Below are 16901 nucleotides of genomic sequence, written 5' to 3' on the forward strand. Positions count from 1 at the left end.
GTACCAAATATTAATGTCCATGGACCACTGGTTCTTGGTAACTGTACCAAATATTAATGTCCATGGACCACTGGTTCTTGGTAACTGTACCAAATATTAATGTCCATGGACCACTGGTTCTTGGTAACTGTACCAAATATTAATGTCCATGGACCACTGGTTCTTGGTAACTGTACCAAATATTAATGTCCATGGACCACTGGTTCTTGGTAACTGTACCAATTATTAATGTCCATGGACCACTGGTTCTTGGGGTAACGGTACCAAATATTAATGTCCATGGACCACTGGTTCTTGGGGTAACTGTACCAAATATTAATGTCCATGGACCACTGGTTCTTGGGGTAACTGTACCAAATATTAATGTCCATGGGCCACTGGTTCTTGGTAACTGTACCAAATATTAATGTCCATGGACCACTGGTTCTTGGGGTAACTGTACCAAATATTAATGTCCATGGACCACTGGTTCTTGGTAACTGTACCAAATATTAATGTCCATGGACCACTGGTTCTTGGTAACTGTACCAAATATTAATGTCCATGGACCACTGGTTCTTGGTAACTGTACCAAATATTAATGTCCATGGACCACTGGTTCTTGGTAACTGTACCAAATATTAATGTCCATGGATCACTGTTTCTTGGGGTAACTGTACCAAATATTAATGTCCATGGACCACTGGTTCTTGGTAACTGTACCAAATATTAATGTCCATGGACCACTGGTTCTTGGGGTAACTGTACCAAATATTAATGTCCATGGACCACTGGTTCTTGGTAACTGTACCAAATATTAATGTCCATGGACCACTGGTTCTTGGTAACTGTACCAAATATTAATGTCCATGGACCACTGGTTCTTGGGGTAACTGTACCAAATATTAATGTCCATGGACCACTGGTTCTTGGGGTAACTGTACCAAATATTAATGTCCATGGACCACTGGTTCTTGGGGTAACTGTACCAAATATTAATGTCCATGGACCACTGGTTCTTGGGGTAACTGTACCAAATATTAATGTCCATGGACCACTGGTTCTTGGTAACTGTACCAAATATTAATGTCCATGGACCACTGGTTCTTGGTAACTGTACCAAATATTAATGTCCATGGACCACTGGTTCTTGGGGTAACTGTACCAAATATTAATGTCCATGGACCACTGGTTCTTGGTAACTGTACCAAATATTAATGTCCATGGACTACTGGTTCTTGGTAACTGTACCAAATATTAATGTCCATGAACCACTGGTTCTTGGGGTAACGGTACCAAATATTAATGTCCATGGACCACTGGTTCTTGGGGTAACTGTACCAAATATTAATGTCCATGGACCACTGGTTCTTGGGGTAACTGTACGGGTCACTCACTTTCTGACAATCTGTCTTTCTGCCACTCAGTGGGCGTAACCCGCTTTGAAGTCCCATCTGTGAAGTCATGCGCATTCCCTCTATACTCTAGATCAGGGGTGTCCAAAGACGGTCCTCGAGGGCCAGTGTCCTGCATGTTTTAGATGTGTCCCTTTTTTTATCAAACCGTGATACAAGAAGCTTGGTCATCAACAGAACTATCCAGACTTTGAAGACAAGGTGGTGACGACCGTTAATTAGAATCAGGTGTGTTGATGCAGGGAAACATCTAAAACATGCAGGACTGCGGCTCTCGAGGACCGACTTTGGACACCCCTGCTCTAGATAATGGATGGACCACTTGATATCCTCAATGCCTGAACACCATTTAAGCATTGGGAGAAAGATGTGTTCATGTGAAACCGGGTCTGGCTTGGACAGAGGTCAGAGGGACTTTGGCTCCTCAGCTCTTTGGGTTTAGTTAGTTAGTTCCTTCCACCCACCTTAGTGGCCAGCGAGTGTGAAGCTCCCGCCTCCAGCAGGACTGAGGTGGTCTCCAGCTGCCCCTCCCTGGCAGAGATGTGGAGGGGTGTGTAGCCGTTGGTGGTGGCGGCGTCAGGATGGGCCATGTGCTGCAGCAGCAGCTGCACGATCTCCGTTTTCCCCAGGCGGGAGGCAATGTGGAGGGGAGTCTGGTCCTCCTGAAACAGCACCGGGGAGAGAAGATTATTCCTCGTTTTGGGCTGAAAAAAAGAGTTATTGGAGCTGGTACTTGTGAGCGACGTCAGTCGTACCCGGGCCCGAGCGTCAACGATGGCTCCGTTCCTCAGAAGACACCGGACCACCTCCACCTGACCGGCCCTGGCGGCCATGTGTAACGCTGTTTCCCCTCGCTGCACACATAGCACACAACCCCGGCACGTTTGATACAAGCCGCCAGTAAAAGAACGTTACAACCATAGACATTCATACGTAGACGCCCCATCGAGTGCTGAGCCGTACGTCAACGTCGCCGCCATATTGGATGTGGCAAGACTGCGCTGTAAACTAATACAAGTAAATGGACTTATTTTCATAAAGTGCATTTCTACAAAGAAATTTACGTTTTACGTCTCATTTATTCATTCACACACGTACTAATAACATATTTGAACCATTTTTCAGACAATATCTGTCATATCTATATATAATAACTGAAACAATCTGAAAAATGGTTCAAATATGTTATTTTGTTACTTGAAAATTTTAGAATATGTTTATGTAAAATATGCTTTGTTGATGGAAAAATATGTTTCTCTATGTTTCTTATTTTTGTGAGGGGGATATATATTGTTTTTCAGCACTACCTTGTTCTCTATAGCTGATATAACATGAATTACTCCTATGTGGGATCAATAAAGTTCTTATTTTTGCCATCTGAGAAAATTAAATATATTATATTTGGTGCCTAACTGTTTCCCAAGTATATTAGTGCGTGTGTGAATGAATAAATGAGACGTAAAACGTACATTTCTTTGTAGAAAGGCGCTTTATGAAAATAAGTCCATTTACTTGTATTAGTTTACAGCGCAGTCTTGAACATCCAATATGGCGGCGACGTTGACGTATCGCAGCAGCGGGCAAGAACACTCGATGCGGCGTCTACGTATATATGTCTATGGTTACAACCCCCTCCCCACCCCCCATTCCGGTCGTTCCCATCACTCACGATGTTGCTGACGTCAGGCGAGGCTCCGTTCTGCAGCAGGAGGAGGACGATGTTCAGGTGACCCATGAAGGCCGCCACGTGGATGGGAGTCAGGCCGGACTGGACACAAGAGCGAAGCCAGTTAAGGAGGAAAAACACTCACCCAGGTTACCACAGAGTATCCATTCATCCATCCATCCATGTTCTAAACCCAAGGTAGAGGCACGGGTCCACCTGGACAGGTCGCCAGTCCATCGCAGGGCCACATATACGGACAAACAACCAGACACACTCACACCCACGGGCGATTTAGAATCATCAGTTACCTACTGTTAGGATTTCATGAAATTGTTAAAAGCTAAAAGAATTTATAACACTGGTGGGCTTTCTCTTTATATTCAAAGTAACCTCGTATGGATTAAGACACGGAGCCACCCCCTGGTGGTACGGGTAGACTAGATTAGATTAGAAGTTAAATACAATACACATAGCATTGTTGAAGAGGAGACGGTGGGGAAAAGCAGATGCTTAGCATTGGGGGGTCTTATCTGTGTTCTGGGTGGGCACCCCAGGTGAGAGAAATAACAAAGGAGATGGAAGTGACACGTTCCGGGGGTCTTTCCCGTAGCTGGCTCCACCAATGACATTCACTTGCAAAGAACACCCCCCTTCTTTTAGTATAAAAAGGAAGTGGATCGATGACCAGGGGTGCATTTCTCTCTTACCTCTGTGGTTTCCAGACAAACGTACCTCCAGCTGGAAAACCTTGTACTTGACGTATTAAAAGCTTGTATTAACCTTTGATTCGATTCCATTAGTTTTATTTTGGTTCGCCAGACAAACGAACACGAATCTTTCACTACTACGCATGTTTTTGGACTGTGGGAGGAAACCGGAGTAACCGGAGGAAACCCACGCAAGCACGGGGAGAACATGCAAACTCCACACAGAAAGGCCCTGCTGGGCCTGGGAGTTGAACCGGGGACCTTCTTGCTGTGAGGCAACAGTGCTGACCACTAAGCCACCGTGCTGGCCACACCACAGAGTATCCTGTCCCAGCAAACACGCCTGTGCTGCAGAACCTGAACTCAAGTCCAGGACCAGTGTTGTGCAAGTTCATACTTCTGATGAACTAGTTCAAAGTTCAGTTCACATAGTTTAAAAATGAACAGTTCACGTTCATAGTTCACTATTTTCATTTTGAACTAGTTCAAATTCAGTTCATTTCAATATTTTTAGGTGAGAAGTACGAATGAAACGCTGTTCACCGTATACCAGTGGTCTTCAGCCCTGGTCCTCAGGACCCCTGTCCTGCATGTTTTAGATATTTCCCCTCAGCTCCCTGATATAAATGACTGTCATTAACAGACTTGTGCAGACCTGGATGACAAGCTGATGACGACCATTAATTAGAATCAGGTGTGATGATGCAAGGAAACATCTAAAACATGCAGGACAGGGTTGGGGACCCCTGCTGAATACAATCATGTATTGTCCTAGTGGCGTTTCAACTTTATTCAGAGGCTGTAAATCTCCAACATTGTAGTGCATTATCAATTTGTCTACCTGTCACTGGGAAATCAGACCTCTTGGTCTTTCTGGGAACTTTTTTGATTGTTAAGGACTCGCAGATATTTTCTCCCACTGGACGGATGCTTTAACTCCACATGACGTTTCAAATGTGAAGTTGACGAGGCAGACGCTCAGACTTGTTTTCCAGCGCAGGTGGACATAATTTGCACAGAAAGGTTAGTTTCCTACCGTCAGACTCTTTGGGAGACGATGTGTAAAATTCCCGCAGATAATGATAAGCGGATCATCATCTGACGGCTCGCTGAGGCTGCGTCTGCAACGTCTCTCTTCACCTGTCAAGGCTGATTTATGGTTCAGCGTTAAATCGACGGCGAAGACTACGGCGTAAGGCACGCGGCGACGCGAACCATACAGTCCGCACGCCACGTACGTAGGTGTAACGCGGAACCATAAATCATCTTACATTTGTAAAGACTGCACCGGGCTCGTCGAGCATTTTAAATGTGCGCGCCGGCCGCTGGTGAAATAAGAAAGATTTTTCCGTAATAATTGGACCTAAACAGTGAAGCTGCAACTCACATAATCTGAACAGTTCAAATTCCAGTTCATGATCTGCAGAATGAACAAGTTCACGTTCAAGTTCTTTATGTGTAAATATGTTGCGTTCAGTTCAACGTTCTCACAGAAATGAACGTGTTCAATGAACGTGTTCAATGAACGCGTTCATTTGAACGCGTTCATTTGAACGCGTTCATTTGAACGCGTTCATGCACAACACTGTCCAGGACACATGTGGGCTGCTGTTAACCCAAACATGTTGTAGCCAGTCTACATTCACCAGTGGATGAGCTGCGTGTTTCCATGCAGGGCCAGTGTCTGCTGGCGGTCATTAGACCAAGATACTTAACTTGTAGTTAGGAAACAGCCACATTTCAAACAAAGACAGAGTAACTTCACTCTTCTTCCTATTACTATTGGCTATTACTCCTGGAGGAGTAATAGCCTCCTGGAGGAGTAATAGCCCAGATATACTTGCTGTTGGTTCTTGCGTTCACGTCCGTTCGCGTCTGTTCTCGTGCAGCACCAACTGCAACGTCGCTCGCGTAGTACGTGAGGAGAGCGCATCGTACCGGCGGTAACCGATAGGGGGCAGTAACCGATAGGGGGCAGTAACCGATAGGGGGCAGTAAGCAGAGCAACAGTTGGAAAAGTGATGAATTATTTAGTAGCAGCGGTAGTAGCAGTATCAGATTAGAACAACGAACAAGTTAACATGACACCATTGGATGAAGAGGAGATTATAACATTGCTTTGGTTGCGATCTCGGTAAAGGAAACGGTGCCAGCGACCTCCACGTCACTTGTTGTCAGCTGGTATCAGACCGGGACCAGCTGGTATCAGACCGGGACCAGCTGGTATCTGGAGCAGCTGGTACCGGGACCAGCTGGTATCAGACCGGGACCAGCTGGTATCTGGAGCAGCTGGTACCGGGACCAGCTGGTATCAGACCGGGACCAGCCGGTATCAGACCGGAACCAGCTGGTATCAGACCAGCCGGTATCAGACCGGAACCAGCTGGTATCAGACCAGCCGGTATCAGACCGGGACCAGCTGGTATCAAACCGGGACCAGCTGGTATCAGACCGGGACCAGCTGGTATCAGACCAGGACCAGCTGGTATCAGACCAGGACCAGCTGGTATCAGACCAGGACCAGCTGGTATCAGACCAGCTGGTATCAGACCGGGACCAGCTGGTATCAGACCAGCCGGTATCAGACCGGGACCAGCTGGTATCAGACCGGGACCAGCTGGTATCAGACCAGCTGGTACCAGACCGGGACCAGCTGGTATCAGACCGGGACCAGCTGGTATCAGACCAGCTGGTATCAGACCAGCTGGTATCAGACCGGGACCAGCTGGTATCAGACCAGCTGGTACCAGACCGGGACCAGCTGGTATCAGACCGGGACCAGCACCACTCGCGTCCAGAGCCAGAACCGCAGGTCGCTACGCGTTCAGTGTCTTTTTGAGAACGTGCACGTCGATGCATCAAATGAACGCAGGGTACGCGTGGCGGCCATGACCCGTACGCGGTCTGAACTGCAAGTATATCTGGGCTCTAACGGGGCGTGACAGGCACCTCTGTAATGGCCTGGATGGAGGCTCCATATTTGACCAGCAGCTCCATCACTTTTACTCGGTTCTTCTTACAGGCTATGTGCAGGGGTGTGAAGCCGTTCTGTGGAGGAGACAAGGGACAAAACAGATTCTGAAACATCAGCGGGACAGCAGAGATGTGCCCCAAACGGACCAAGTCGCGCGGTTGCCTCGACACCTACCAACGCCCTGGCGTTAGGATTGGCCCTCTTGTCCAGCAGCAGTTTGGTGACTCGGTAGTGACCACAGTGAGCCGCCACATGCAACGCCGTCAAGTAGTCCAACGTGACATCGTCAACGGGGGCCTTGTGTTGCAGGAGATGTTTGACGCAGTCCACGTGGTCTCCTTGTGCTGCCATGTGAAGAGGAGACAGCCCGTTCTGCAAGAGCGACAGAGGCCGTCCGGTTTAGGCAAGGCAAGTTTATTTATATAGCACAATTCAACACAAGGTAATTCAAAGTGCTTTACATTGACATTAAAAGCAGCAAGACATAATTAGACAGTAAATAACAAATAAGATTGAATAAAATTATGAATAAGATGATAAGAAAAGAAGTAAAATAATAAAAAGCACAAGCTGTTAAAAATAAGGGCAGTAGAGTCCAGCAGGTAAGTATTTAATTTAGGAGTACGCTTGAGTAAACAGTAATGTAAAGATGCCATTGCAATAATCCAACCTACTAATGAATGCATGAATACGTTTTTCCATGTCTTGTTTAGAGAGAAACCCCTTAATTCTAGCAATGTTTTTTAGGTGGTAATAGGCAGATTTGGTGATAAACTTTAGATGGCTGTTGAAGTTCAGGTCTGAGTCAATAATTACACCAAGATTTCTGGCTTGATTTGTAGCTGTCAATGACATGGAGCCAAGGTGAGCGCTGATCTTTTCCCTTTCATTTTTAGGGCCAAAAATGATCACCTCTGTCTTTTCTGCATTTAGCTGGAGAAAATTCTGGCACATCCACTCATTGATTTGGTGAATACAGTTACTCAATGAGAGTAGGGGACTGTAGTCATGTGGTGACACTGAAATATAAAGCTGTGTGTCATCGGCGTAATAGGAAATAGGAAATGTTGTGATGTTCCATAATCTGAGCTAGGGGTAGCATATAGATGTTGAATAGAAGCGGTCCGAGAATAGACCCTTGAGGAACCCCACATGTGATCTTGGTTCTCTCAGACTCATGGTTTCCAATTGACACAAAAAAGGCCCTATCTTGCAAGTAAGATTTAAACCATTGAAGCACAGTGCCGGTAAGTCCCACCCACTTTTCCAGTCTGCTGAGAAGAATGTTATGATCAACTGTGTCGAATGCTGCACTGAGATCCAATAATACCAGAACAGAGGATTTGCCTGCATCATTATTCAGATGATTTTTTTTGTGGAGAAAACTGGTTGGACTGGAAGTAAATAAGCCAAAGATGATGTTATCATGCGGCTCTGCGGACCAGGGGGTATGCGGTCCTTCACCCTTCAAGCTCCAGCCCCCCTGACTACTGTTCGTCTCCTGCTTTACTGCTTTTGTGAATGTTGGGCATCCAGTATCAATACCAGTAACCTAAGCTCTCGCAATGAAGGAAGCTGTGGCCTTCGCTAACGTTACACACATGAATGAAGCATCATTCAGCGAGTATGGGGGGTCATGTGGAGCGTGATGACGGGTGTCCTGAACAACGGACCCACCTTGGTTCTGGCCAGCAGCGGCGCTCCTCTCTCCAGCAGAAGCTCCACGGCCGTCTCGTGTCCACTCCGGGCCGCGCAGTGGAGGGGAGTCAGCCCGTCCTACGGAGCACACAAGTCCGCTGTTAAAGACGGAGGCTAAACACGAGACATCATCAGCTGCTTCAGTGCTGTCAGGCGGCTGCTAGGTCAGACTACATCGGGGGTCGGCAAACCCGCGGCTCTTTAGCACCGCCCTAGTGGCTCCCTGGAGCTTTTTCAAAAATGTTTGACCTTTTTTTTCTTCCTTTTCCTCTTCTTTTTTTTCCTTTTTTTATCATTTTTTCCTTTTTTTCTTATTTTTTTTCTTCCTTTTTTATCCTTTTTCTCTTCTTTTTTTCCTTTTTTCTTCATTTTTTTTCCTTTTTTCTCTTTTTTTCCTTCATTTTTTTTCCTTTTTTTCTCTTTTTTTTCTTCCTTTTTTTCCTTTTTTTCTTCTCTTTTTTTCCTTTTTTTTTTTCTTTTTCTTCTTTTTTTCCTTTTTTTCTCTCTTTAGCGCCACCCTAGTCGCTCCTGGAGCTTTTTCAAACATGTTTAAAAATGGAAATGGAATGGGGGAGGGAAATATATTTTTTGTTTTAATGTGGTTTCTGTAGGAGGACAAACATGACACGAACATTCTTAACGTTTTCCAATGCTGTAAAAATGTGTAGAATAAATATTTGTTAACAAAGATTTGCATCAGAGCCACGCGTTTCTACCAGCAGGGCGGCGCCGGGCAGGTGGCTGTTGGAAACTAACCGGCCAAAGGGATTGTTTGCGAAGGGAAAAAGAGAAAAATAACCGAGGAGAAAAGAGGATTCAACTTTTCTTGGACCGAATCATTTGCGTTCATTGCAGACCTATTTGTAGACTTCAAAAAACAAGACTGAGATAATCCAGACTCTCTCCGCTAACACAGTGAAGGAAAGCGCCTTTAAAACGGCAGCAACATCAACGATCAGCAAATCAAGGACATAAATTCATCTCCAGCACAATCAATTATTGTGTTGAGTCATGTGATGTGATGGATATTGAGCAGACTTTTATGCAGGTATGTGAACTCTTATGTATTTGTAGCCAACTTAGTCTTTTTGATAGGCTAATATAACTAATATAGATACATACAGCATGTGTTGTCTTCATTCTAAGGCTTATACAAGACTTTTCATTTCTTGCGGCTTTTTGCGGCTTATTCAATGGAATTAACTATTTATTTATTTAATTATCGAACATTCAAATTATTAGTCAAGCAACATCTTTTGAATCAGTACAAGTAAAATGATAGAATATTTAAATAGAGATCACTTAAACCAGCAGCTGCTGAGACTGATATCTGACATGCTGGAAATGGAAACATAGTTGGTTATGACTGTTGTTGAATGTTTTTTTTCTTTATTAGATCGGTTGTGAAGTTCTAGACTGCAAATTAAATGAAATTGTGGACTGCTTTTTAGACTTTTTAACGACCTCAGATGAACTCTTAACTGTGCAGTGTTTTTGTTTAGTTTTGTGTTTTGTTCTCATTTCACTGTCTTCATTTTGTGGAATGTCTCTGCTTTTTTGCAGAGTATTTTTAATTTGATATTCTCTTTATCTAGTGGAAATGTATTTGGTTTTGCTTTCATTATGTTATGTTTAGTACTGTATTGTTTTAAAATGTTGGGGGACCCCAGGAAGAATATCTGCAGTCCTGCTGTAGCTAATGGGGATCATAATTAAACAATTAAACATGTTTGTTTTTAGGTTTTTTGGTCCAATATGGCTCTTTCAACATTTTGGGTTACCGACCCCTGGCCTAGATGATGAGCGTGTCAGAATCCGATAACAGCTAATAACAGCTATCTGGCATCATGTCACCATGTAATCCTCCTGATGTCCAGCTCCGCTGGAAACGACAGCACGCCACATCTGCCGTGGTTATTGGACTAATGTGGTCGCTGCTGCGGATGTAACAGGTGTTGTAACACCTGTTGGTAAATTTCTAGGTAGTGTAAACTCTAGTGTGTTAGAGTCAGTATTCATAGTTGCAGCTATAGAACAAGACTATAATAGTTAGTCTCAAACATAGCTTGGTGGTAGATATGCTGCTATAGGCTTATGCTGCCGGGGGCACCGACATGATCCGCTGGGCGGTGCCTCTCACCCTTCCCTTCCTCTCTTCTCCATTTCCATTTTTATTTATCATAAGTATCTCATAGCTATCATTTTTGTCCATCGTTCCTGTAGTTTCTTGTGCTGGCCCCCCTTTTTCTCTCTTTTGTGCATGTTTGCAGGCCGGAGCTTCAGGAGCTGCATTCTGGCCTGCGGTCCCGGTCCCCCCCCCCCTCTGGTCATCCCGTTGCTGCTTCCACCTGCCTGGGGTCTCCCCCCCTCTGGTCATCCCATTGCTGCTTCCACCTGCCTGCGGTCACCCCCCACCCATGTTCTGGGTCTCTGGAAAGCCCCTAGAGACAACTTTTGTTGTATCAGACGCTATACAAATAAAATTGAATTGAACTGAAAAAACATGGTCTTGGTTGCACTCACCCGAGTTTTAGCATCGATCTGAGAGCCGCGGTCCAGTAACAGGCGAACCATGTTGGTGTTTCCACGCTTGGAGGCCACGTGTAGAGGTGTGATCCCGTTCTGAGGAGAGAACATCTCACTCACTTACATGCATGTCACAATATACACACAATATACACACAAACCGTGATATCGGACCCCAACCCTTCTGAGACGGGGGTCAGCATCAGCCCCAATATCAAAACAAGTCCAAAAATAGATCCCTACGATTGAAAGATTTCTAAAAAGTTAATTAAATAAAAGGTTTCAGAACAACGATTCAACAACCTTTGTGACACACAAAGTTGACTGTACTTGCAAAATGTATTATTTACATACAAAAAATTAAGTAGTTTATACATAGAGTAGTCTTTCTTGATCTACATAATAATCTCATGCAAAAAGTTGCCTTAATTTTTTAAAGTAGATCAAGCACAATACTTCAGAGTGTTCACTTGTCAGCTCACCCTGGCCGTGAAGTCTACGGCGGCTCCTCGGTTCAGCAGCAGCGTGGCCACGTTGACGTTCCCGTAGTGGGCGGCGATGTGAAGGGGCGTGAACCCGCTCTGGAACACACACACACACACACACACACACACACACACACACACACACCGTCACCATCAGCGTTTCCCCAGTTCTGAACTCTGCCCCTCGCCTCTCCCACCACACATCCCAGCATGCAGCAGTCACATGAAGGATCCACAGTGAACCAACGTAAACTGGAAAAAAAGGATTTTTAACTTGTGCAAGTTTGATGATGTAGAAACCCTAAACACAAATTCACTCACACACTCACACGCAGTACTGGAGTTGAGGGGGGATGAGGGGGGATGGCATCCCCCCCCTGAAATAAAAATGGTCCAAATCATCCCCCCCTGAAATAAAAACGGTCCAAATCATCCCCCCTGAAATAAAAACGGTCCAAATCATCCCCCCTGAAATAAAAACGGTCCAAATCATCCCCCTGAAATAAAAACGGTCCAAATCATCCCCCCTGAAATAAAAACGGTCCAAATCATCCCCCCCTGAAATAAAAACGGTCCAAATCATCCCCCCCTGAAATAAAAACGGTCCAAATCATCCCCCCTGAAATAAAAACGATCCAAATCATCCCCCCTGAAATAAAAACGGTCCAAATCATCCCCCCTGAAATAAAAACGGTCCAAATCATCCCCCCCTGAAATAAAAACGATCCAAATCATCCCCCCTGAAATAAAAACGGTCCAAATCATCCCCCCTGAAATAAAAACGTTCCAAATCATCCCCCCTGAAATAAAAATGGTCCAAATCATCCCCCCTGAAATAAAAACGGTCCAAATCATCCCCCCTGAAATAAAAACGGTCCAAATCATCCCCCCTGAAATAAAAACGATCCAAATCATCCCCCCCTGAAATAAAAACGTTCCAAATCATCCCCCCTGAAATAAAAATGGTCCAAATCATCCCCCCTGAAATAAAAACGGTCCAAATCATCCCCCCTGAAATAAAAACGATCCAAATCATCCCCCCCTGAAATAAAAACGGTCCAAATCATCCCCCCCTGAAATAAAAACGGTCCAAATCATCCCCCCTGAAATAAAAATGGTCCAAATCATCCCCCCCCGAAATAAAAACGGTCCAAATCATCCCCCCTGAAATAAAAACGATCCAAATCATCCCCCCTGAAATAAAAACGGTCCAAATCATCCCCCCTGAAATAAAAACGTTCCAAATCATCCCCCCTGAAATAAAAATGGTCCAAATCATCCCCCCTGAAATAAAAACGGTCCAAATCATCCCCCCTGAAATAAAAACGATCCAAATCATCCCCCCCTGAAATAAAAACGTTCCAAATCATCCCCCCTGAAATAAAAACGGTCCAAATCATCCCCCCTGAAATAAAAACGGTCCAAATCATCCCCCCCTGAAATAAAAACGGTCCAAATCATCCCCCCTGAAATAAAAATGGTCCAAATCATCCCCCCTGAAATAAAAACGGTCCAAATCATCCCCCCTGAAATAAAAACGATCCAAATCATCCCCCCCTGAAATAAAAACGGTCCAAATCATCCCCCCTGAAATAAAAACGGTCCAAATCATCCCCCCCTGAAATAAAAACAGTCCAAATCATCCCCCCTGAAATAAAAACGTTCCAAATCATCCCCCCTGAAATAAAAATGGTCCAAATCATCCCCCCTGAAATAAAAACGGTCCAAATCATCCCCCCCTGAAATAAAAACGGTCCAAATCATGCCCCCTGTAAAACTGCCATCCCTCCTTTCCATCCCTTATGTCATTTCATCAATGAATGTGGTTTTACTGATATTTCAACATTTAGAGTCATCACCAGAAAAATAACACCAGAAAAATAACTTATTTGACAATTTTCACCTTTTTCAGGTAAATTTTCACTTGAAATAAGTAGAAAAATCTGCCAGTGGGACAAGATTTATCTTCTCATTACAAGCAAAAAAATCTTGTTCCACTGGCAGATTTTTCTACTTATTTCAAGTGAAAATCTACTTGAAACAGGTGAAAAATGTAGTTTTTTCCAGTGATGAGTCTTGTTTTAAGTGTAATGAGATTTTTTTACTAAAATGAGACATTTTAACTAGAAATAAGACAAATATTCTTGTTAAGATTGTGAGTTTTTGCAGTGATCCATGTTACTTATCCTGTGAAGGACAGAGTCATATTGATAAGTTCAGAAAAGGGTTTTTTATTGTTGTGTTTTGATGTATTTGATGTAAGCCCAGTGGATATTTAAAGCTTACAGAAGGCTGCATTTAACTGCTGCTATGTCATTCCTGCAGTATTTCTGCACGTGTTTTGGTCACTGCTATTATTTGTAATATATTATATTATTTGTAATCAGCACAAATTATCTGTCCCCATATGATAAAATCCACCATCCCCCCTGATTTCTTTTTACAACTCCAGTACTGCTCACGCACACGCACACACACACACACACACACACACACACACACACACACACACACACACACACACACACACACACACACACACACACACACACACACACACACACACACACAGTCCACCTCCATGCAAGAAACATAACTGGCTTGAAAACTCATGTCAAACTGAAATCAATGACAAAAGGAGAAAAACAAGAATAAGAATAGAAACTTGGGGACGTACAGTACAAGACAGTACACACACATAGTCATCCAGATGGAACAAAGAAGATTATTGATTCCAAATCAAATGGCATTAAAAATCATAAGGTGTTCCAGAACGGAGCTGATGTTTTTCCCCACCAACACGGTGCACTATGTTACTGTACGTCAGGGAGGAATTAGACTAGCGATGAAACCAGACACGAGGAGAGTTAGAGAGAGCAGAGCAGGTTGGAGGAGTTGTGAAATTCTTGCCTTACCTTGCCGTTCTGTGAGTGTTGGTCCGATTTAATGTGAAAAAGTTGTTTACAAAAGTGTGAAGAATACAACGTGATGGTTTCAAAACTTTACACAGTCAGAAGCTCAGAATGGTGCGAATGAAGCTATGGATGCAACATGCTGATCTGGCTTAAATTCGGGCTTAATAAGTAGATATTCCTGTACGTTTAGAGTCCAGGCAGCTCCCCATGCTTCCAATCAACCACTGTCGTTGTTTAGGATTGTTTAGGATTGTTTAGGATTGTCATACACCCAGAAATCTGAAGGTTTTCATGAGGAAAAACATGCATTTATAAAAAAGAAAAAGAAAAAAAGAAACAATCTGGAAGCTGTTGATGTGAACGACCAGAGCTGCCAATATAAAAAGACTATGATTGAATTTTTTATTTATTTTTATTTCATTTTGTACCATTTTATTTTATACCATACTTATTCTTCTTTTTTACTTACAGGACAGTCTCAGAAAATTAGAATATTGTGATTTTGTGTAATGCAAAACACAAATGTCATACATTCTGGATTCATTACAAATCAACTGAAATATTGCAAGCCTTTTATTATTTGAATATTGCTGATCATGGCTTACAGCTTAAGAAAACTCAAATATCCTATCTCAAAAAATTTGAATATTCTGGCAATCTTAATCTTAAACTTAAATTAATTTTCACACATTTAACAATTATATATTTAAAATATATTCACACAAATGTGTGTATCATGCCCTTAAACTACTATGTGCACTCTTATTTTAGTATTAACAACCTGTATTTTTGTGGAAAAAAAACATTATTAGCTAAGAACTACGTTTCCCTAGAGTCATGCTATACAGCTTTATGCTAATCAGTGCCATATTTGTAGTCACATTAGTTTGGGTTAAACCTAGAGTAACCCTAACCCTAATGTGTAAAAACGTTTTAAAAAACATATATCAATTGAATATATCTATTATGTAGTGCATCTGAAATAGTAACTACATTTTATAGAGATGATGTATGTTAAGGAATTGTAAATATATTTGTTTATTTAGGATTCTTTATTTAACGTCATGTAACTGACTGATATATTCACAGTGATTCAATATAAGTTGTAAATGTACCTGTGTACGGTTTATTTTAATATTTACCGTTCAAAAGCACAATATATTCAACGGTTTACTTCCACGTAACAGTAATCAATGACCACACATCCATGATCCATACATTGAAATGTTAAATAAAGTTTATAAATAAAAAAAACAAAAAAAAAACACGTCCACGTTGGGGTCTCGTCACGTGATCAGGATCTCCGCTCGTCACTCTATGACGTAGAGGGGATTGCCCAGGGAATTCCCTGTGTTTGACGGAATGGGAAAATGGTTAAAAAAATTAATTTAAATATCGCCTGTCTCCACTTCCTGGTTCAAAAGCAATTAAAAATGATATTTTGTGGCTGGACGACGCTCTGGTTAAGGTCTGGTTAGGTTAATGCACCACTTATGATTGGTTAGAAGTAGAAAACGCTTGTGGTTTTTGCTAAAAATAATAATTTCACATCACTTACGCCACCTCCGTCGTCATGGCGGCAGCAAACAACATGGTTAAATACTCGAATTCACGTTAAATACTAGAAAACACGGTTAAATACTTGCTGTCAAAATACTGTTAAAAATCATCAAAACACCATTAAAACGCTGTTAAAACAGCATTAAAAACATGCTTTTACAAACTGACAGTAACAAACAGTAACTAGCGCATCAGAAACGTATAACTTAGCCACTATAATAAAGAATAATATATACATAATAATAATGTATTAATCCGTGTATATATCACGACAACGGAGCCCATTGACTTCGCATAGGTACAATATCCGTGGTGCTCACACGGAATTTACCATTTCCGTGTTGGTGCCACGGAAAATAGTGGTGAGAGGTCGTGGCCATTTCACGGATTTTTGTGAGATTAGGTTGCTTACAATGGAAAAGAAGATTCTACCTTGACCCAAACCCCTCATTTTTATTTTGGCAGCTCAGGACATTAATAGGCAGCAGTAAACTTGAATGTATCACAAGTCAGCATGTCAGCAATACTTGTAAACAGCTGTCGTAGCTCATGGTGCATCTGTCGAAATCATGCAAAACCAACAAAAACGGATGCGGTTACAAGGCGTAACAACAGACAGCGGACATTTGCAGCTTCGACATAAAAGCATCAGTACAATATGCATTAGTTTCAAACTTTACAAGAGGAAAATGCAGTCATTTGAAATGAACAATTGGACTACGTCAGTAGTGATGTTGTGCAGAGATAAATGAAGAAATGAATGAATGGGAAAGAAGGATCAACATGAGCTGAAAAAAAAGGCTTTACAATAAAGCAAATGAAGTTTTAGATACGGTGTGAGAATAATATGAAAAAGAACATAGTGTGAATGCAGAACACATGGCAGCAGCTTCAGCCATGCATGGTGGCCTCGGACTGAACGCAACCAAAACAACTGAAAGTGTGAGGAAACAAAGTAAAATCAAGCATTACTGGA

The 16901-nt window shown here is 42.8% G+C and overlaps 1 protein-coding gene across 1 annotated transcript in view; it reads right to left on the reverse strand.

Moving 5' to 3' along the window:
* LOC133420537 (ankyrin-2-like) overlaps positions 1-16901 on the reverse strand; it is a 115060-nt gene that overhangs the window by 67174 nt on the left and 30985 nt on the right. Inside the window, exons 8-15 of the mRNA XM_061710230.1 lie at positions 11448-11546; positions 10963-11061; positions 8419-8517; positions 6916-7113; positions 6717-6815; positions 3064-3162; positions 2150-2248; positions 1859-2056 (exon numbers count right to left, since the gene is read on the reverse strand). Coding sequence (XP_061566214.1) covers positions 1859-2056; positions 2150-2248; positions 3064-3162; positions 6717-6815; positions 6916-7113; positions 8419-8517; positions 10963-11061; positions 11448-11546 — 990 coding nt within the window. The remainder of the gene's footprint in view (positions 1-1858; positions 2057-2149; positions 2249-3063; positions 3163-6716; positions 6816-6915; positions 7114-8418; positions 8518-10962; positions 11062-11447; positions 11547-16901) is intronic.

This window comes from Cololabis saira, chromosome 20 (assembly GCF_033807715.1).
Source record: "Cololabis saira isolate AMF1-May2022 chromosome 20, fColSai1.1, whole genome shotgun sequence".
Classification (NCBI taxonomy): domain Eukaryota; kingdom Metazoa; phylum Chordata; class Actinopteri; order Beloniformes; family Belonidae; genus Cololabis; species Cololabis saira.